Source organism: Schistocerca nitens, chromosome 4 (assembly GCF_023898315.1).
Source record: "Schistocerca nitens isolate TAMUIC-IGC-003100 chromosome 4, iqSchNite1.1, whole genome shotgun sequence".
In the NCBI taxonomy this organism is placed as follows: domain Eukaryota; kingdom Metazoa; phylum Arthropoda; class Insecta; order Orthoptera; family Acrididae; genus Schistocerca; species Schistocerca nitens.
This window is the reverse complement of record NC_064617.1, coordinates 945,598,049-945,621,834: the sequence shown is the minus strand read 5'-3', so window position 1 is coordinate 945,621,834 and position 23,786 is coordinate 945,598,049. Positions and strand designations below refer to the sequence as shown.

General features: G+C 41.7%; 1 protein-coding gene across 9 annotated transcripts in view; it reads left to right on the top strand.

The window, feature by feature from the left end:
- LOC126253610 (cuticle protein 21.3-like) overlaps positions 1-23,786 on the top strand; it is a 112,473-nt gene that overhangs the window by 34,944 nt on the left and 53,743 nt on the right. The window contains exon 1 of one of the 9 annotated variants that reach the window (XM_049955067.1): positions 14,868-14,930. The exons of the other annotated variants lie outside the window; for them this stretch is intronic. Within the exon in view, the coding sequence (XP_049811024.1) occupies positions 14,919-14,930 (12 nt within the window). The 5' untranslated portion in view covers positions 14,868-14,918. Of the gene's footprint in view, positions 1-14,867; positions 14,931-23,786 lie in introns of those variants that run through there. 9 annotated transcript variants of the gene reach the window in all.

Below are 23,786 nucleotides of genomic sequence, written 5' to 3'. Positions count from 1 at the left end.
TCACACGAAATGAATGGTTGGAAATTTTGTCCTTAATTAATAGATTCTGAAACTTAGGTGAACAAGTATCACTTCCAAGCTCGTGCTAGTCTTAACACAGTCACTCACAAACCCTTTCACTCACGTTAACAAGTTTATGGTGTTGCATTTCCGGAAAAAAAATACAAATATACTGAATGTACATTAATCACATTTTAATTGTTTTCTTTACTGTCACTGTAATGCAGTATGTTTTCAGATAAGGGTTAAATTGGAATCTCACCCGTAGTGATCGCGTATCATAAGAGAAAAGCTCAACACCATGTATAATAAACTGCATTGTTCCTATAACTGGCTTATTGGGGTTGTAGAGGGGTTGCAGTAGATAAGGTTTTGATAAGAAATAGTTAACTCAAAACGTACCATTTTGATATAAAATATCCGCTTCACTATGCGCACAGAAACTGAGAAGAAGGTGCTGTTGTCAGTCCCTGTTGTAATTCTGACATCACAGACCATTTTCTCAGAAATGTCCCAATGTTTCTCTTTGATTCAATGACATTTACAATTTCGTATTTCAGAATGTCATACACTAGGGCCAACTTATTATATGAAGTCACATTAATAGATTCATTTTCATAAAACTTTAATTTTTGTGAATTTTTCTAAATTTTCAACTATTTATTTGACAAACTGGAACATAACGTTTCCTTTCTCGCTACAGAATCTAAATTTTTCGGTAGATGAAGCTGGTCAAAAGTTGTCTACTTTCTGATCATGTTCACTAGATGTGTTATTGTTTTCACTTCTTTAATTTTTGTCATAAACAGATGACCCCCATTCACAGTGAATGAAGAAATGGCTTAATTGTGTTCACCTTTTTAAAATGGTCACACCCAAACACAAAATTGATAAGCTCATGTAAGTAGATATATGTGAATTTAGCAGTGAGTAGTATGACTCAAGAAACACTTACGTTTCATAACTCCCTATTCTCACTTCCCAACAGATAGGCGAGCTGGTCAGCAACAGGAAATTTTAGAAGAACGGCTGCTTTCAGGAAAAAAGGAACATAAAAAACAGAAGTATTTGTGTTTTTTCCTCTGACGCATTGTGAGTGCACTTGACATGACTGTCATTTTGTGGTGATGGAGGGTGGCATGTTACGGTTAATTAACTGACTGCTCAGCTATTCCTTCATTGAGATATAATTTTCAATAACACTGAATTCTAAAATAGTTGTTTCTACCACCAAAAGGAACAAGAAAATCTGGATGAAGAAGGTAGTACGATTTCGAGAATCGCATAGAAAACTGGAAAAAAGAATTGTTGCAGTAGAAGAATACTGACTTTAATATTTTCACAGGATACCGCTGAAAACACAAATTGTTGGTCGTTATATGTTCCTTCTAACATCCATAAAAGAAAGGAAAGAACGTATAAAGAAAATTGTGATAGAAATGTGAATTTTATGGCAAAAGAAATTAAATTTCCTGATCTCATCGATTCACGTGATAGGGGCAAAACTCACTAAGGTATTAAACATCAATGACGAATGTGAAAAACGAGGAATATATGATCAACTTAACACAGTTTTAACATTACAAAAGAAAATGGTGAACAGCCGTGATGACAGAACTCATATTCAGATTGAAAGCAAAGCCTATGTATGTTACACAAGACATCGAGTCCCACGATGATTCATCCACCAAAAATAAGAAAAATACCTTTGCACCATACATCAACATTACAACAATAACAACCACAATATCAAAAAATAAAAATACTACTGCTTCTTCAAGTACATCAACATCACAGTTTGACAGCGAATATCATGAGTCCGATGGTTAGGTGACCAACACAAGTAAAAAGGAAGAAGTACACTCCTGGAAATGGAAAAAAGAACACATTGACACCGGTGTGTCAGACCCACCATACTTGCTCCGGACACTGCGAGAGGGCTGTACAAGCAATGATCACACGCACGGCACAGCGGACACACCAGGAACCGCGGTGTTGGCCGTCGAATGGCGCTAGCTGCGCAGCATTTGTGCACCGCCGCCGTCAGTGTCAGCCAGTTTGCCGTGGCATACGGAGCTCCATCGCAGTCTTTAACACTGGTAGCATGCCGCGACAGCGTGGACGTGAACCGTATGTGCAGTTGACGGACTTTGAGCGAGGGCGTATAGTGGGCATGCGGGAGGCCGGGTGGACGTACCGCCGAATTGCTCAACACGTGGGGCGTGAGGTCTCCACAGTACATCGATGTTGTCGCCAGTGGTCGGCGGAAGGTGCACGTGCCCGTCGACCTGGGACCGGACCGCAGCGACGCACGGATGCACGCCAAGACCGTAGGATCCTACGCAGTGCCGTAGGGGACCGCACCGCCACTTCCCAGCAAATTAGGGACACTGTTGCTCCTGGGGTATCGGCGAGGACCATTCGCAACCGTCTCCATGGAGCTGGGCTACGGTCCCGCACACCGTTAGGCCGTCTTCCGCTCACGCCCCAACATCGTGCAGCCCGCCTCCAGTGGTATCGCGACAGGCGTGAATGGAGGGACGAATGGAGACGTGTCGTCTTCAGCGATGAGAGTCGCTTCTGCCTTGGTGCCAATGATGGTCGTATGCGTGTTTGGCGCCGTGCAGGTGAGCGCCACAATCAGGACTGCTACGACCGAGGCACACAGGGCCAACACCCGGCATCATGGTGTGGGGAGCGATCTCCTACACTGGCCGTACACAACTGGTGATCGTCGAGGGGACACTGAATAGTGCACGGTACATCCAAACCGTCATCGAACCCATCGTTCCACCATTCCTAGACCGGCAAGGGAACTTGCTGTTTCAACAGGACAATGCACGTCCGCATGTATCCCGTGCCACCCACGTGCTCTAGAAGGTGTAAGTCAACTACCCTGGCCAGCAAGATCTCCGGATCTGTCCCCCATTGAGCATGTTTGGGACTGGATGAAGCGTCGTCTCACGCGGTCTGCACGTCCAGCACGAACGCTGGTCCAACTGAGGCGCCAGGTGGAAATGGCATGGCAAGCCGTTCCACAGGACTACATCCAGCATCTCTACGATCGTCTCCATGGGAGAATAGCAGCCTGCATTGCTGCGAAAGGTGGATATACACTGTACTAGTGCCGACATTGTGCATGCTCTGTTGCCTGTGTCTATGTGGCTGTGGTTCTGTCAGTGTGATCATGTGATGTATCTGACCCCAGGAATGTGTCAATAAAGTTTCCCCTTCCTGGGACAATGAATTCACGGTGTTCTTATTTCAATTTCCAGGAGTGTATAACAAAACAAAAACTGCAAACCAATTAGTAACAACTTCAGAGTTATCAACCAGTAAAGCGTTAAGTATCATCTGAAGGTTGAGTTGATACTGAGACATTTTTGCAATCTGGTATTTACAGATATAAAATTAAAGGAGCTGTTAAAGAAGAAATGAATAGAACACCTCAAATAGAAAGTTGGTCATTGCATTTTGATGGCGAAACTCTTGAGAACTACGATTATCAGGTGCTTGTGTTGAGAAATGAACGAAGAGAAGTTGTAAACACTTGGTCTACCAATTAAGAAAGCGGATACGGTTACCAAAGTAATAACAGCTGTTTTCGATCAATACAAATTATGAAAGACTGTAAAGATGAGGGTCGCTGACACAACTAATATGAACACTGGAAAGAAGTATGGTACTGTAATTCAGGTACAAAGTAATCACCAGTAATTGAAAACCAATCGTATGAAAATATCGTAAGGTTGAAGTGCCTCAGTGCAGTTACTTCACTGCAGTTATTACAGAAGGATCATCGTGCCTGAAATCTAGGCAAACATTTTATCTGTGAATAATCTTCTTCGGACTTAGCGAAATCGGATCAAGAGCAGTTTGCGGAACTAACCGTCGGCATGATCAATGATCAATACTGTCTAACGTTTTATCGTGGTGCACTTTTTGAACCGTATTATTAAGACGCTGATTATTGCCATATTTTTGTCGGTTTCGAAACAAAATTGTTTTAATATCTACTCTGTCTGAGAAACAAATTACTGTCCCTTCTGTTTTGGAGGGAATAATAACACTTAGACGCTTTATCAGTCGTTTTCTACTTTCCTTTTAAAGTCGTGTTATTTATTGTGGTCCCCTCCACGCTGTAATGCTTTCTCTAAGGATTCTCGGTTCTTTTTCTTTCCAAAATGTAGTTGAACTCTTACAGTGATACGAAATTCGGTGTATTTAGGACACAAACGTATTTGTTAGTAACTGCGTATCGCAGACTTCATTTGAAATGCATAGCTGAAGTTTATTATTCGTTAACAGTTTAAATTTCTTTACGATATACGACCTTCATCCAGTATCTTGCTGGGGTAGGCATGTTGATTAATGGGTTTGGCAATTTTGGTAGTAGAAAATGACAGGATGCAACGCCTGGCGCCACACTTTCCCCCACAGCAAATTTATGTGTCCCGTCGTCCGACGTGTAGTGTTATTTTGCTGGCGAATAGTGTGTGGGGATTAGCTCAGTATTCACCTAATCGGATGTGAGTAACTGGCGAAAAATCGCACCCAAGCTGGCCGGCACACAGGTCCACGTCGCTTATCTGCCGGGTGGATTCGATCCAGTGCCGGAATATCTCCCAGCATCCCGGAAATGGCGCGCTACTGCCCGCAGAAATCCGGGTGGGTCACTTGAGCCGCAAAGTTCTAGTTTATTTTCGATACTAACCGCGCTTTATTTATCGCTTATCGTAATGTCCATTACAGCTGTAGAACCAATTTTTAGGGTAGTTGTTTTCGTATTCAATAAAAGTAACGTAATATAAGTTACCGTAATTCGAACTTGTTTTTCCTATCTAGGGAATTCTCGTAATCAAAAGGGTTTATTACACTTCTAAAAGCCACAAATAATATGGCGTTGTAATTGCCATGTTGTTTACGAGATCTGGAGAATATTCACTACTTCACTGGTTAATGACTACAGGTAGTATCGCTATTTTCTCCTTATCCGGAGTGTCCTTTTGTAAGTAGGCTGTTTAGGTTTTTTTATTGGTAACGCCACCTCAGTATGAAAATCACCGGCTGTGCCGTGTGCAGTCTGTGGCTGCTTTGCATTGTTGTAATACTCAACCATTGTAGTGTTAGGCAGCTGGCTGTGAACAGCGCGTAGCGCTGGGCAGTTGGAGGTGAGCCGCCAGCAGTGGTGGATGTGGGGAGAGAGATGGCGCAGTTTTGTAATTTGTCATGATATCAAGGTAAATACATTGTTTGTTCTCTATTAATATCTTTCATTTGCTAACTATCCCTATCAGTAGTTAGTGCCTTCCATAGTTTGAATCTTTTATTTAGCTGGCAGTAGTGGCGCTCGCTGTATTGCAGTAGCTTGAGCAGCGAAGATTTTTGTGAGGTAAGTGATTTGTGAAAGAGATAGTTTAATGTTAGTCAGGGCCATTCTCTTCTAGAGATTTTGAAAGTCAGATTGCGTTGCGCTAAAAAAAATAAATATTGTGTGTCAGGTTAAGCACAGTCGTATGTAAAAAATTGTTAAAAGGGGACGTTTCATATGTCGACCCTTAGCCGAGGATACCTCACTGGAATCTTCTGATTTTTTCTTATAGTTTGTGTAATTAGTGTAGCTTTTGTTTATTGCTAGCGCGTAATTGTAGAGAGAATTTCCATTGTAGTTGTAGTTTTTCATTGTTGTACAGTAAAACAGTTGTGGTATGCATGTAGATTTGCACCAAGTATTTCGCAGCTGCAATTAACTAGATATTATTTTCAGTGTTATGTTAATGTGTTCTCTTATTTTTGCTCTTCAAATTGAGTTTTTCTGTGTTGTCGTGTGAAATACTGTGACAATAATGGCGTGTGAAAAACGTAACACTAGGCTCCAAAGTAAATTGAGAAATGACAGTGAAGACGAAAGCAATATGTTAGCGCCGCAGAATAATGAATTAACTAATGTTAATAGTAGTAATTTGCTAATTGCGCATAGGGAAATGGAGCGGGTTTCAAACAATGGCGTGGACAGTGAAACAATTAGTGAAGAGGGAAGCATTATCGATCGATCGGTCGGCAATAGCTCGGCTCAGGAATCCGAAATGACGCGACACGATCTCGCAAATACTGTAGATTCAGGTTTTGGATCCTCACCGTTTTCTCAAATAAGTCAAGACACATTTTCTGCTTGTCAAAATGTGAATGTTTCCGGTGCAAATTCACTGCCGAAAAGCACTGAGGAACATGTTCCAGACACCAGTGCATTGTTATTACAATTAATACAACAAATGGGACAAACACAACAAAAGCTTCAAAAGTTAGACACAATGGAACAAAATCTTCGAAAGTTAGACACAGTGGAACAAAATCTCAAAAAGTTAGACACCACACTTGAACAAACACGTGAGGATTTAACTAATGAGTTACATAACATTGAATCGAAATGTCAAAAAGTCTGTAATGACGTAAAAACACAAATTTGTGAGCATTTCCAACCTATTTTTTCGCGTCATGAAAATGCACTACAGAATCACGAAGCAGCCATAAAAGAACTGCAAACTACTGTTCATGAAAATCATGAGACCTTGCAAGCTAAATTTGACTCAGTTGCATCTACCGATTCGGTTATGCAACTTGCAAAAACTCAGGAAAACTTAAAAGACACAGCAGAAAAACACACTGAGGAAATAAGTACATTATCGGATAAAGTAGCCGAACTTTCAGATCAGTTCACTAACTTATCTACGAGGGTAGATGATGATCTGAATGATACAACACCTGTAGCCTTCACTGACACAGAAGAGTATGAACAAATTAGAAAATTCAAACAAAATCAAAATCAAATCAATACACAGTACAAAAGAGAAATCCGCGAAGTACAAGATCAGCTGACACAGGTAATACAAGAATTACGTATTTCAGAGGACACTCGCGCCCCAACACGGGAAGAGGGACTTAGAAATACGGAACAGCCACAAAATAATAACACAGGGCATTTCGGAAGTTATGAAAGAAACTGGCAATGCGCACCGAATTTTGAGATGGAACGGCCGACACGACCTAACAATGAGCGATATGCGACTCGCCGACATGATGACTTTGACTATAAGCTGTTCATTACTACACGTAAATTCAAAACGTTTAAGAATTCTGCCAACGACATTCATCCACAAGCGTGGCTCGATCAATTCTCTCATTGTTTTCCTCCCAACTGGTCATTAGAGCACAGATTAGAATTTATGTGCGGCTACTTGGAGAATGAACCAGCTGTAAGAATGCGTTCGGTCATTCACGATTGTCATAGTGAAGGAGAATTTTACCATGCCTTCCTCTCAGCATATTGGTCTCAAACCACACAAGACCGAGTAAAACATGGCATCATAATGATGAAACATTTCGAACAATCTGAATTCTCCAGTCTTGTGAAATATTTTGAAGACATGTTGCACAAGAATCAGTACCTGTCAAACCCATACAGCCCCTCAGAACTCATCCGCATTTGCTTAATCAAACTGCCTGAACATTTGCGACACATTATTTTGGCAGGACGTTGCAAAGACGACATTGAAGCATTTCAAGGACTCTTACAAGAACTGGAAATTGACACTGACAATCGCGGAACGCACGAGCACAACAATTACAGATCACATCCGTCGCAATTCCGCGATGAAAGAAATAATAACTGGACGCGACAAGGCTATTCTCACAACACAAATCGTGACCGAAACAGACACCACCCGTATAACAACCGTTGGCAGAGTAGTAATAATTACAGGGAAAGATCACCTCTCCGCGGTAATGACTATCACAGAGACAATCAGAGAAACAGACAATATGGGAACCAAAACAATTATTATTACGAGGGACAGAATAACTTTAGACGCAACGGTCCAGCGCGCAGTTACGATTCAGGGAGAAATTCTCCACCACTTAACCGACAAGAAAGAAACCACAGAAACTACCGACATGACGACAGACGATGTGATCGTAACGACAGACCTGAATTGCATCAGAACTGGCGGGATTTAAACACGGCAGGGCCCTCTCGGCAAGGCGAATTTCTAGAAGTTCGGTCTCCGAATCCCATTAACGACGCGCGCCAACAATGACCCGCACCGCAGGCAGACACCTGCGCCGGCTGGCTCCGAGAAAAATAACATAGCGATAACCTTGAGAAAAATTCCAGTATTCTTTAACGACGTATACCGCATGATAATTGCATTGTTCAAACTCTGCACTAGGAAGAGTAAAGGTTTACACCACATTTCACACGTAAAACCGTTTATTGAGAGATAATGTGCTTTTTTTAACTTGAGGTTTTAATGCAACATTTTGGTTTACTTGCAAATATATTACGGATTCAAGGTGCTTTCTGAGAGATACCAGGTGACACAGTGGTTAGTTTATTTGACAGCTACTCGACTATATCACGACGCTACTAATGTGTGACACAATTCATCTTGTTGCTTTTGCGGTGTATCTGTTTTATATCTGCACAGTTTTCTGAATTCTTCAGGAAAGAAAAACATGTTTTAGTAGTAACTTTTGTGGTATGGCAACAATGAGACAGCCTTTTTCGTGGCACAACAATACGTTACAGTACAGTACTTTCTTCATCACAACAATAAGCGTAATAACTAAGATATCTATACGCAAAGCATTTCACTTTTGTTTAGCATGAGGTAAGTACATTGACTTCTGCAGAACTTAGCTTTCGGAGGACGATAACTACGAGACTTCCACAGAGATTATCTTACAACATGACGCACAGTTTAGCGCTACAGGACACGTATTTGAGTGATTAATTTTGTACTTAAAACATTTATTTTTAAAGATTTTTGAATTACAAAGAAAGTTTTCCGAGATACATTTCATTCCATTGATGTAATTTGTAACACCTGAGGGTATAATTACATTAATCCTCAGGGGGGTACACGCTTACTTTGTGTACCATGTGTGTGGCAACCACAAGGAACCCTAGCTAATATGGTATTTGCTTATACAACTTTACACATCGGTACCATATTTCTCCAACACAGTATTACACAGCTATCAGATCATTTAACTGAGAGAGACAAACATTTTTTTTACTACGTCAGTGACAGATGTTTACGTAATTACACAGTTGAATAACTTCATACGTATGAAATTGTATTTTGTCTGTACTTTGTAAACTGTTCATATTTTTTCGGAACCATTGTGATACGATGTGAGCTTTGAATGATGTGTTTGGTATGGAATCATGATTTTAAAGTACGTTTGAGGCAGATGACACTTTTGAAATGAGCAGAGAATTTTTTTTAGGTTTTGAAACTATTGGAGGAAGCTACGACGATTTTGAGATTTGACTGAGGTATTATGATGTTATTTTTACGACGACGATGTGTATTATGCTGTTGAGGTATGTTTATGATTAATAAGCTAATGTTATATGAAGAATTTGATTATGCTATGTATCTAATGATGAAGTATTGAAGAAGCGTCGACGAATTTGTATATGTGTAATAAGGTAAGGAGTAATGAGTAGCGGTTAGGAACTCTGCCTTGTGAAGACGTATGTTGGAAACCGAGAATCGTACTTTTAGAATTATGAAATGTGTGTAAATGCGTGAATGTATCACAATGCCGACGAAAATTTTTTGGACACTGTTATATTCATGGGATTTTGTTTTTACAGGTTTGCAACGCTAATTCTTGACCTGTGAAATATTTTTATTTAAGACTGCCATTGTAGCGGAAACTGCTGTCGTAAATATTTCCGTACGAAAGTTAAGTGACCACCTGCACGTAATACGTCGTGGGCACACAGCTGTGTCAGACACCTGGGCGACAGCCGCCCGAACAAAAAAAAACCATTAGCCTTCCAGCGGCACAGGTAGAAGAAAAAAGAGGCCATTATAATCGCTATTGACGTTCCTTTGTAGAAAGCATCGCAACATTTCACGGCTATTGTCGTGCTAATTGAGAGAAATGCCATATGGCTAGTGAATGACGTTTCACGCCTTGCTTTGCCCATTTTGTTTAATATCTAGTTTCTAGCTGCACTGCAGCACTGGTTAAAATAAAATTTTGTAGATGTACTAATATAAATATTTTCTGTCTGCAGATCTATTAAATAATAATTTTGTAATCCACATTCTTCGAAAAAGGAGCTCTTGGAATGGAAAGAACAATAAGAAGGGACTAATACCAGGAACTGCATACATAATTTTCTTTTCAACTACTGAGTAATTTTTTGTAGAATTAGTTTTTGTGGTGCACCACTTTAATTACTTAGACATTAAGATGTGATTATACATTTCCCTTATCTGCATTGTTATCTTTAGTGTACTATTTTTTCTGCTTGAGCTATGTCATATTTAGGTATAAGTTGCTGCTGTTTGCCAGGCATAGTGTTATTGAATTTGATTTTGTATTATTCTGTTAAGCCAGTTTTACTAATGATTTATTTTTATATTTTTATTGTTTGCTGCACATTGCCTTAGATTAGTTGTAATATTACAATTGCTTTGCTAATTTCTTAATACTGCTTGCTTCGCAAATCTGCGTTTTTTTTTCATTGCTGTTTATATTAATTGTTTTATGTGATGCTGCATTGCCTCGTCCCTTGGTATATATATCTGAGCTCAGTAGATTTAAGTTAGCTTAAGAGGGGGTAGACTATATAAGAAACTAACTATGATGAATTGGAAGAAATACATTGAAAATCTATAAGAAAATGGTTTGGCCAAAACAGTATTTTGAAATAGGATATGAACCAAAAAAAAGTAGGGTTTAGGGACAACAGGTTTAGGTAGGATTTTCTTGGAAATAAATGATGAAGTAAGATAATGGAAAATAAATAATGAGGTAAGAAATATGTGAACATATATATATACAGAAAGCATGCTTGAATAGGATTTTTTTGGTGGAAACAAATGTGGAAATAAGACGAAAGATCTATGGAATGAAGTTTTGGGTTGGACTGCAGTACCAAAAGTTACACTGAAAACGAACCCTGTCCTTTCCATTGTGTTATCCCACTATGTGTTTGTGTACCCTTGTGTATTTGTTTTCTTCCTGTCTTTGTGTAGTTTCATAGAATTTTTTTCTTCTTCTAATACTAAGCTACATTCACTATGATGAGGAATACTGTGATCCTCAAATATAATTTGCATTGATAATATGTTATTTACTTTGTAAAGATGATTAGACATTTATCTGTTCTGTGTTAATGCTTAGGTGTGAAGTTGATGTTTCAAAAGTTATTCTGATCTTTTATGTATGAAATTATGTCATAATTCCTGTAACACTGATGTATATGTTTATTTCTATTCTTTTGTAAAGCTCCTATTACCGCAACTGTTATTTGTATTGTTATGTTCTTGAATGATGTGTTTTGTACCTTTGTTATTGTGTTCTTATGTTATAAAATTGTAATTGACACCAGGTCATCAAATTAAGTAACTTGTAAGTTACATTTCACTGCACACGTTTCTATTGGTCATAGTATATGGACAATATGTGAGAAGTAGGGACTGTTAGTGTTTGCACGTGTGTTAATAATTCAGCAAGGGACTGGATAACAGCATTGCTGGTTCTGAGGACAATTCCAAAAACTTTGTGAGTGCACAAGTGGTGGTTATGGACTTGCTACATTATCCGCAAGACTCTTCGATGATGATTGTGCACCTGCACAGTCGCAACAGATGGCTGCTGGCCGTCTCTACAAGGACTACAGTGGGTCTGCGTCTTTGCTGACTCACCAGTACCATTATTTCTACAAGGACTGCAGTGGGTCTGCACCTTTGATGACTCACCAATACCATTATTTCTACAAGGACTGCAGTGGGTCTGCACCTCTGGTGGCCCACCAATACCGTAATCTCTACCAGGACTACAGTGGGTCTGCTCTGTGATGACCTACCCACCAATACTCTTCAAAACTTCGACTGACTCCGCTGTGGGTTTGCTCTCTTGTGGCCCATTACCTGTCAGCATGTCGAGAGTCAGCACTGTCTTTCCGTTGGAAGGACAACGATACTTCTTCAAGACTGCATGGAAATCCACTACTTCCGTGTGCATTTTCTTTTACTGCTCAGACTTTGAGAAAAACACTGCAATGTGATGAATGATCAGGACTGTCTTTATGGACTGTGAGAAAATTTTAGCTTTTGACCAACATTGTATCAATAAGTGTGTGCATTTGATTTATTTGTTATTGTAATTACGATTATGAAAAATTTTAACAAATATGTATTGCCCACTGCCCAACACAATTTGTAAAATTTTTTGTGGGGAGCATGGAGGCTATGTAAGTAGGCTGTTTAGGTTTTTTTATTGGTAACGCCACCTCAGTATTAAAATCACCGGCTGTGCCGTGTGCAGTCTGTGGCTGCTTTGCATTGTTGTAATACTCAACCATTGTAGTGTTAGGCAGCTGGCTGTGAACAGCGCGTAGCGCTGGGCAGTTGGAGGTGAGCCGCCAGCAGTGGTGGATGTGGGGAGAGAGATGGCGCAGTTTTGTAATTTGTCATGATATCAAGGTAAATACATTGTTTGTTCTCTATTAATATCTTTCATTTGCTAACTATCCCTATCAGTAGTTAGTGCCTTCCATAGTTTGAATCTTTTATTTAGCTGGCAGTAGTGGCGCACGCTGTATTGCAGTAGCTTGAGCAGCGAAGATTTTTGTGAGGTAAGTGATTTGTGAAAGAGATAGTTTAATGTTAGTCAGGGCCATTCTCTTCTAGAGATTTTGAAAGTCAGATTGCGTTGCGCTAAAAAAAAAAATATTGTGTGTCAGGTTAAGCACAGTCGTATGTAAAAAATTGTTAAAAGGGGACGTTTCACTTTCTAACATTCTGCGTGGTGTCTGTTTGTTCTATATCGTGTCTCCCTACCACTTTCGCGCAACGACGCTCTGAGCGTGTTTGTTAGGGAATTGACTAGTTTGAACCTGGGACCTGTTGCTGGTAAGGAGACGCCAGACCACACATGACATGTAGAATTAGGAGAGTTCAGTGAGACTAGCGATGATATAACCAAATACTTAATGATTTCAGCGTCAGCTCCACTGCACTCCCTGTAAAAGAATCTTAATACTAACTAAATTTAGTGGAACGGGTTCAAGGCTTTCCTATTTTTAGTTAGCTGGTAAAATAACGTCGAAAAAGCAGTTAAGTTTACCATTGGACATTTTATTCTACTCACAAAACATTGTTTATAAATCGCACTATTGATAAAAGGAAATGGTTTAATACAGGATGGTAACAACCAACTGCGTTCAACAAAAATGTGAACGAATATTCCCTGAATGGGTTTCCAAATTCTACAATGCATCGAAGGATGACCTATGCGATATCACATCTATAATCTAGGTTTAAATTAAGTTTCACAAAAGAGAAAACTATCAAAATGGTCTACAGTGACCCTCAATTATCTTTAATTACTTATCTAACTTATCGTAAATTACAGTGGCTCATGTGGCTTCTCAATAACTATATAACAGAAAAATCATCGCGTTTCAGATTTTTACTTCAAGTGGAAAATGTGAACACCATGGGTTTTAATTGACGATCGACACAAGTATTACGCAAAAAGGGGGTGTAACAGATGAGGCTTCTGCAGTTCTGAGTGAAGCTTTACGCGCTCAAAAATGCGGCATCGCGTGCGTTCATTACCTTGTCAGTGTTCGCCAGGGGGCTGCGGGCAGCACAGCTCCGCTCACCTCGCCGTCTCCGAAGCAACTCTTTCCTAACTTCTCCTTACTACAATTTACCATAGTTGGTTTAAAAAAAACTTTCTGGCTGTGTTTTCATCTGACCAATCAGGGTCTCAATGTTAACCTTAAGCTCCGCCTACAAAAATTCTGTCTATCCAATGAGAAACGTTATACTTTTCGTGGTGGGGCAATATTTATAAAGATTGCAACTTAACAGAGACGCGAAAAAGTCTCACGCTAAAACTTGCAGCTGGTGTGGTCTTTTAGCGTTATCGTAAGATCTATACTGTTCTTCTGGAGGGTTTTATCTTTTAACATAGGCTGGGTGGTGGTCCTAACGGTTAGCTGGCGACGTGGGTGTCCGTCCCTTATCGTAGGGCCTTCTAACTTAACACGGTTTTGCTCTCGGCTTCTGATCTCGTTTCTCCCCTCGAAACTGCGTCTGTCTCACGGTGGGAAGGTATGACATGCATTTAGGCATTCTTGTGTTAGTCTGCGGTATTCCATTTGCTCACTCGTTACTCGTATTTCTTTGGCTAATTTAATGTCAAGATTTATTCGGAGCTATGTGACATACTACTGGATTTGCTTATCATGTCATGGTTTTCATGGATGGTGTTGGATTTGCCTGACACCTTACACCTATTGTCTGGTAAAGGTCTTTGATACATTTCCTTCCTCTCCAGTGTATTTTATATTCTATCATTCGGTATGTCGCACAATTATACATTTCTCCTTAGAGTCTAGCGAAGAAGCCTAGCTCAGACATCCGGGGCTGTTAGCACCAGAGAGCTTGAAACAGAACCACACGATCGAACAGCAACGTACCTCGTCCTGTACAATAATTGACAGATGAATACTAGCCGAATGTGCAGCATAACGTACTTTAATCCCTAGCAGACACTGGAGTCAAGCCCAACTCAGATGCTTGGGGTTTCATAAGATATTCTTAAGCATTCCTTACGTGCTGAATACGGGTTTTAGAGACAACGTACGGTATAGGAAGCTGCCTTGCACACCAGGATTGCGCTAGCGCAATTACCTGCTGGGTGTCATTCAGTGGTCCAGGCCGACCAGCGGAAGGTCGGGCTGCACTACTTTCACGAACCTCTGCCGCCGACCTCCTGGGTATACAGTATATACGGGTCATCTGCAGACGTCGGCACAGTCCAGCAGGAGCAGCAGCAGCAGCGACAGCAGCAGACGCTATCCAGAAACCTCTACCACCAACATGAAGTGCCTGGTGAGTGCGACTCACCATAGGGTAGTACAAAGGTGGTTTTTCTTGGGCAGCGTCTAGGAATAGGCTGGAGACCTGAATGATTTCCACAATAAAAGTCTGTATTTTCGAAACATTCACGGATTGAATGGAAGAGGTGGTCTTGTACTGTTATGACTTGTACAGCTTGCACTGGTTATTGGAGGTGACAAAGAGAGGAGACAGTAACAAAGGAATGGAATCGTTACTGCGTCGTAATATGGAGCTCTATGTGATTTACATCCGTCTAGTTTCAAATCACAGAATCCTTGAACGACAGTCTACTTATTTTTTATCTCTGAAAATCCAGAACAACAAAAATAAGGTTACCCAAACGGAAACAGAAAGAAATGCACCGTTGCTGTAATTTATGAGGTTTGTTATGTTTCTCGTGAAACTGCGTAACTAATTTGACGGACACCATCACAGAAAAGACGATTTAAAAGTTATGTGTTGTAGAGCAGTTGCTGTACATGCGAAAACTGTAAAATGATCCTTTAGGATAGCATCAGAGGCTAACTAAAAGACAATATGGAACTTATAGATGTGCAGTACCACGCATTTATCAGGAAGAGGAGGGTGAAGAATAAGGAGGTGGAACGTATGACAAGTTAGTGAGGTAAAGGAGTTGAGTACAAAACTTCATGAAAGAAACAGCTCATATCTATGACGTATTAATTCAGCATATCATGTTTCTAGGCTGCTTGTGGTCAATTGGTACATTTTTCACAAAGGTTGTGAGTAAAGGTGATAAAGGGATCCATCATGTACTTAGCAACAAATAGTCACAGCAGTTTTATCAGATTTGTGATGCTTAGTCTTCTTTAGTTATGAGCCATACCTGTGATACAAAATCTGCAAATAACACTTAAAAGCAGTGTCTTGTTTGCAGATAATTTACGAATACACAAAGCATGAGGGACATCACTCATTCGGTCTAGTTACAGCAATTTTCTCACGCACAAAGCATCAGTATTACACAAGTTACAACATTAGTCACCGATCACTACAGTTACGGCCCTTTTCTCACTACTTAACAGAATGTTAATCATCTCAAAATAAGAAAACCGGCATGCCACATAAAAGCTCTCTCCCCACATTAATAAGTTGGGACAAAAAATTGTCATCAGTTCCTGAGAATAATTTCCAAATGTTGAGGTCTGTGTGAAATGCTATGGTACTTAACTGCTAAGGTCATCAGTCCCTAAGTTTACGCACTACTTAAGCTAAATTATCCTAGGGACAAACACACACACCCATGCCTGAGGGAGGACTCTAACCACCGCCAGGACGAGCCGCACAGTCCATGACTGCAGCGCCTGAGACCGCTCGGCTAATCCCGCGCGGTGGGAATAATTTTATCCCTCTGTAAAAGCAAGACAGCATACGCACACAAACCTTCGGGTCTTAGACTATTAGGGAATGCATAAGTTTTATTTGCGAGTAGGGATTAACTGTTGATTTAAATGTCATGAAGAACGACAATAACTCGCAGCAATAATCTTTCTCTTTCAGATCGTCCTGAGTGCTGTCGTGGCTGTGGCCCTGGCCAAGCCCGGCTTCCTGGGGGCGGGCGTCGCCGCCCCCGCCTACGCCGCGGGCCTCGCTGCCGCCGTGCAGCCCGCCCCTGTCCTGGTGGGCGGCATCCACCCCGGCCTCGCCGCCTACGGCCCGGCCAACACCGTCGTCGGGCCTGGCGGCTACAACCTGGACACCCCTGACGTGGCCGCCGCCAGGGCCGCCCACCTGACGGCCGTCGCCCAGACGAGGGTCAGAGACGCCGCCATCAACGGCGCCGCCCTCGCCGCCGCCTCCGCCGTAGCCTACGGCGCCTACACCGCCCCCGCTCTCGTCGCCGCCCCCGCTGTGGCTGCCGTCGCCCCTGCCTACGCTGCCCCCGCGGCTGTCGCCGCCCCGGGCCTGCTGGCCGGTCCTGGGGCTCTCGCTGCTCTCAAGGCCGCCTACCACGGCTAACAAGGCGGAGCAGTGAGACATGGTCCACCTTATCCCACTATTTTCATACCTCACATCCTGTCACTTCTTGTACAAAAATGTGAAGAGCAGTAAATTATTTTCTGCACAAAAACGTTTTCTTCATTTTTACAGTTCATTTAGATCCATACTATGAACAACCCATTTTTTCCATAATAAGGCTTCCTAGAGTTTCCCGTTTTTCTGACGAAAATATCTCTCTTGTATGAAAATCTTGTATGTTGCGTGCTGCAGAGCTTGTAAGTATGCTGTTTTCTAAGAGACATATGGTAGTACACGAAAAGCTGCAAGTAAAATATTTAATTGCTACACGGCTCTCTTGGTACAACACTGTCAGTGGCATCTGAACTGACAGAGAAAGAAAACATGCATTGTTGTTCTTGTGGTCTTCAGTCCTCAGACTGGTTTGATGCATCTCTCCATGCTACTCTATCCTGTGCAAGCTTCTTCATCTCCCAGTACCTACTGCAGCCTACATCCTTCTGAATCTGCTTAGTGTATTCATCTCTTGGTCTCCCTCTACGATTTTTACCCTCCACGCTGCAGTCCAATACTAAATTGGTGATCCCTCGATGTCTCAGAACATGTCCTACCAACCGATCCCTTCTTCTAGTCAAGTTGTGCCACAAGCTTCTCTTCTCCCCAATTCTATTCAATACCTCCTCATTAGTTATGTGATCTACCCATCTAATCTTCAGCATTCTTCTGTAGCACCACATTTCGAAAGCTTCTATTCTCTTCTAGTCTAAACCATTTATCGTCACGTTTCACTTCCATACGTGGCTACACTCCACACAAATACTTTGAGAAACGACTTCCTGACACTTAAATCTACACTCAATGTTAACAAATTTTTCTTCTTCAGAAATGCTTTCCTTGCCATTGCCAGTCTACATTTTATATCCTCTCTTCTCCTCCAACTACACACCCGCCGACTCAGAGTTGAAATATTAAAAGTTTTGGCTGGTTTCGTGGTCTAGGGGCTGGGAAACGTAGTTGCCGCATTACAGGCCAAATACTGCTGAGTTTACAGTATACAATAAGAATACACACATCAATCGAAAGGTCAAAGGTTTCTATCACTAGGCAATTGCGAATGATGAAACTAACACATAAATTAGCCAATGAAGGACAGCAATTACATAAAATCAACAGGTACTATAAAAAAAAAATGGTTCAAATGGCTCTGAGCACTATGGGACTCAACTGCCGTGGTCATTAGTCCCCTAGAACTTAGAACTAGTTAAACCTAACTAACCTAAGGACAACACAAACATCCATGCCCGAGGCAGGATTCGAACCTGCGACCGTAGCGGTCTTGCGGTTCCAGACGGCAGCGCCTTTAACCGCACGGCCACTTCGGCCGGCCAGGTACTATCCTAACGACTTTAAATGATGAGTAAGATAGTGGAAGTACTTTTGAGAATGCGGTATATTTCTGCAAAACACTTATTGCTGTCGCTGGTCCAGGAATTAAATAAGATATAAGTTGAATAATAGGGAAACAATAGATTCCTACTGCACGTAATTAGTAATGAACAACAACATAGCTCGCGAGATATTCACTTCTAAACGCACACTACGTCTTCACTGTAGAAGCCACGGAAATTTCACAAGTGCACAAGTGGGCACTCCGAAGTACTTCTACCTCTCGCGACCACGTGCTCTACTCTCCAAGTCCTTCCGTCGAATCTGCGTCCGTCGAGCCGTCGCATCCAGCGCTTCCAGTGTCCTGTCCCGTCCTGTCCAGAACTCTTCACCCGAACTCGCTTCCGTCGAGTCTCCCCATTCACGAGCGCTGTGATTGGCTAGAGCGCTCGCTCCATGTCTTCATGCCAACGCACCCACACAAACTTAATAAAACACATTCGAAGTACAGGAATTTACATTTAAATAACTTGAAATTATGTAAATATTTCGACGGCTGGCCCATAATCACGCTTTAATACACATTATTAAATACATAAACAAATTAAATAATCATATATCAAAAGAATAGCAACAAAATATAGGCCAGTAGCCTAAAGTCTATGTGCTTTCTAAAACACAGACAGGATGCTTAAGTACGTATCACCTGTCAGAGTCATATCTAGACATATCGGGGGTCTCTTGTCAGTCCAACTCCACACACCCCACACCATTACAGATCCTCCACCAACTTGAACAGTCCTCCACTGACATGTAGGGTCCATGGATTCATGAAGTTTTCTCCGTACCCATACACGTCCATCCGCTCTATACAATCCGAAGCGAGACTCATCCCACCAGTCATCAACAATCCAACGTCGATGTTGACGGGCCCAGGTGAGGCATAAGGTTTGATGTCGTGCAGTCATCAAGGGTACTCGAGTTGACCTCCGAAAGCCCATATAGACGATGTTTCGTTGAATGGTTCGCACGCTGACACTTGTTGATGGCCAAGCATTGAAATCTGCAGCAATTTCCGTAAGGGTTGCTCTTCAGTCACACTAAACAACTGTCTTCAGTCGTCGTTGGTACAGTTCTTGCAGAATCTGTTTCCAGCGGCAGCGATGTCGGAGATCTGATGTTTTCCCGGATTCCTGATATTCACAGTACACTCGTAAAATGGTCGTAAGGGAAAATTCTCACTCCATCGTTACCTCGGAGATACTGTGAACTATTGCTCGTGCGCCGATTATAACACCACGTGAAACTCAGTCAAGTCTCGATAACATGCCGTTGCAGCAGCAGTAACCGGTCTAAGAACTGCGCCAGACACTTCTTTTCTTATATAGGGGTTGCCGACCGCAGCGCCGTATTCTGCCTGTTTACATATCTCTGCATTTGAATATGCACGACTGTACCGGATTCTTTGGCGGTTCAGTGTAGTTAATAACCATTTGGGACTAAGGAGAAACATAAGTACATACGTCCTTTTTGTGACACTTTCGTGTGCATCATATGAATTGTGCATTGATACACGTCCATAAAAACCGAAGGCTTGGAAGTGGCGGCATCTATTGCATCCTTCAACGATACAGAAAGCCTTAACTCAGGTGCACCGCACCGTAGCAGTACCTGTTGAGAACGCTGAAAAGTTGCAGTAGCCGTTTTAGTAGGTGTATGGGCAACAGCCATCATGGTTAGCTGATGTGACATTGAAAATATGGACTTGATTTATCCCTACCGTAGACAACTAAAACCAAGAAGACACTACATTCGTTGTCTAATCCAAGGGCACCCATTTCATTTCCCATTCATAATCATTATGACTTTTTCTTGGGTGAAATGTCCGTGGATGAAATTGTCTCCATTCAAATCTCTGGGCTGGTACTATTCGACAAGATGTTACTAAAGGTATAAAAGCAAATTTGGCATTCTATGGGTTACACAACCATGTACCTTGCCGTTGGTGGGGAGGCTTGCGTGCCTCAACGATACAGATAGCCGTACCATAGGTGCAACCACAACGGAGCGGTATCTGTTAAGAGGCCAGACAAACGTCTGGCTCCTGAAGAGGGGCAGCAGACTTTTCAGTAGTTCCAGGGGCAACAGTCTGGATTATTGACTGATCTGGCCTTGTAACACAAACCAAAATGGCCTTGCTGTTCTGGTACTGCGAACGGCTGAAAGCAAGGGAAAACTACAGCTGTAATTTATCGCGAGGGCATGCAGCTTTACTGCATGATTAAATGATGATGGCGTCCTCTTGGGTAAAATATTCTGCAGGTAAAATAGTCCCCCATTCGGATCTCCGGGCAGGGACTACTCAAGAGGACGTTGTTATCAGGAGAAAGAAAACTGGCGTTCTACGGATCGGAGCGTGGAATGTCAGATCCCTTAATCGGACAGGTAGGTTAGAAAATTTAAAAATGGGAATGGATAGGTTAAAGCTAGATATAGTGGGAATTAGTGAAGTTCGGTGGAAGGAAGAAAAAGACTTTTGGTCAGGTGAATACAGGGTTATAAATACAAAATCAAATAGGGTTAATGCAGGAGTAGGTTTAATAATGAATAAAAAAATAGGAGTACGGGTAAGCTACTACAAACAGCATAGTGAACGCATTATTCTGGCCAAGATAGACACGAAGCCCACGTTTACTACAATAGTACAAGTTTGTATGCCAACTAGCTCTGCAGATGACGAAGAAATTGATGAAATGTATGATGAGATAAAAGAAATTATTCAGGTAGTGAAGGTAGACGAAAATTTAATAGTCATGGGTGACTGGAATTCGAGAGTAGGGGAAGGGAGAGAAGGAAACACAGTAGGTGAATATGGATTGGGGCTAAGAAATGAAAGAGGAAGCCGCCTGGTAGAATTTTGCGCAGAGCATAACTTAATCATAGCTAACACTTGGTTTAAGAATCATGAAAGAATGTTGTATACATGGTAGAACCCTGGAGATACTAGAAGATATCAGATAGATTATATAATGGTAAGACAAAGATTTAGGAACGAAGTTTTAAATTGTAAGACATATCCAGGGGCAGATGTGGACTCTGACCACAATCTATTGGTTATGAACTTTAGATTAAAACTGAAGAAACTGCAAAAAGGTGGCAATTTAAGGAGATGGGACCTGGATAAACTGAAAGAACCAGAGGTTGTACAGGGTTTCAGCGAGAGCATAAGGGAATAATTTCACAGGAATGGGGGAAAGGAATACGGTAGAAGAAGAATGGGTATCTTTGAGGGATGAAACAGTGAAGGGAGCAGAGGATCAAGTAGGTAAACAGACGAGGGCTAGTAGAAGCCCTTGGGTAACAGAAGAAATATCGAATTTAATTGATCAAAGGAGAAAATAAAAAACGCAGTAAATGAAGCAGGCAAAAAGGAATACAAACGTCTCAAGAATGATATCGACAGGAGGTGCAAAATGGCTAAGCAGGGATGGCTAGAGGACAAATGTAAGGATGTAGAGGCTAATCTCACTATGGGTAAGATAGACACTGCCTACAGCAAAATTAACGAGACCTTTGGAGAAAGGAGAACCACTTGTATGAATATCAAGAGCTTTGATGGAAACCCAGTTCTAAGCAAAGAAGGGAAAGCAGATAGGTGGAAGGAGTATATAGAGGGCCTATACAAGGGCGATGTACTTAAGGACAGTATTATGGAAATGGAGGAGGAAGTAGATGAAGATGAAATGAGAGATATGATACTGCGTGAAGAGTTTGACAGGGCGCTGAAAGACCCGAGTCGAAACAAGGCCCCTGGAGTAGACAACTTTCCCTTAGAACTACTGACAGCCTTGCGAGAGCCAGTCCTGACAAAACCTTACCATCTGGTGAGCAAGATGTATGAGACAGGCGAAATACCCTCAGACTTCAAGAAGAATATAATAATTCCAATCCAAAAGAAAGCACGTGTTGACAAATGTGAAAATTACCGAACTACCAGTTTAACTAACGCGAATTCTTTACAGACGAATGGAAAAACTGATAGAAGCCGACCTCGGGGGAGGTGAGTTTGGATTCCGTAGAAATGTTGCAACAAGTGAAGCAATACTGACCCTACGACTTATCTTATAAGAAAGATTAAGGAAAGGCAAACCTACGTTTCTAGCATTTGTAGACTTAGAGAAAGCATTTGACAGTGTTGGTTGGAATACTCTCTTTCAAATTCTGAAGGTGGCAGGCGTAAAATACAGAGAGCGAAAGGCTATTTACAATTTTTACAGAAAACAGATGGCTGTTATAAGAGTAGATTGGTATGAAAGGGAAGCAGTGGTTGGAAAGGGAGTGAGACAGGGTTGTAGCCTATCCCCAATGTTATTCAATCTGTATATTGAGCAAGCAATAAGGGAAGCAAAAGAAAAGTTCGGAATCGGTATTAAAATCCATGGAGAAGAAATAAAAACCTTGAGCTTCGACGATGACATTGTAATTCTGCCAGAGACAGCAAAGGACTTGGAAGAGCAATAGAACGGAATGGGCAGTGTCTTGAAAGGAGTGTATAAGATGAACATCCACAAAAGCTAAATGAGGATAATGGAATGTAGTCGAGTTAAGTCGGGAGATGCTGAGGGAATTAGATTAGGAAATGAGACACTTAAAGTAGTAAAGGTGTTTTGCTAATTGGGGAGCAAAATAACTGATGATGGTCGAAGTAGAGAGGATATGAAATGTAGACTGGCAATGGCAGGGAAAGCATTTCTGAAGAAGAAAAATTTGTTAACATCGAGTGTAGATTTAAGTGGCAGGAAGTCGTTTCTCAAAGTATTTGTATGGAGTGTAGCCATGTATGGAAGTGAAACGTGGACGATAAATAGTTTAGACAAGAAGAAAATAGAAGCTTTTGAAATGTGGTGCGCCCGCATCTCGTGGTCGTGCGGTAGCGTTCTCGCTTCCCACGCGCGGGTTCCCGGGTTCGATTCCCGGCGGGGTCAGGGATTTTCTCTGCCTCGTGATGGCTGGGTGTTGTGTGCTGTCCTTAGATTAGTTAGGTTTAAGTAGTTCTAAGTTCTAGGGGACTGATGACCATAGATGTTAAGTCCCATAGTGCTCAGAGCCATTTGAACCATTTTTTTTGAAATGTGGTGCTACAGAAGAATGCAGAAGATTAGATGGGTAGATCACATAACTAATGAGGATGTATTGAATAGAATTGGGGAGAAGAGAAGCTAGTGGCACAACTTGACTAGAAGAAGGGATCGGTTGGTAGGACATGTTCTGAGACATCGAGGTATCACCAATTTAGTATTGGACTGCAGCGTGGAGGGTAAAAATCGTTGAGGGAGGCCAAGAGTTGAATACACTAAGCAGATTCAGAAGGATGTAGGCTGCAGTAGATACTGGGAGATGAAGAAGCTTGAACAGGATAGAGTAGCATGGAGAGCTGCATCAAACCAGTCTCAGGGCTGAAGACCATAACAACAACAACGG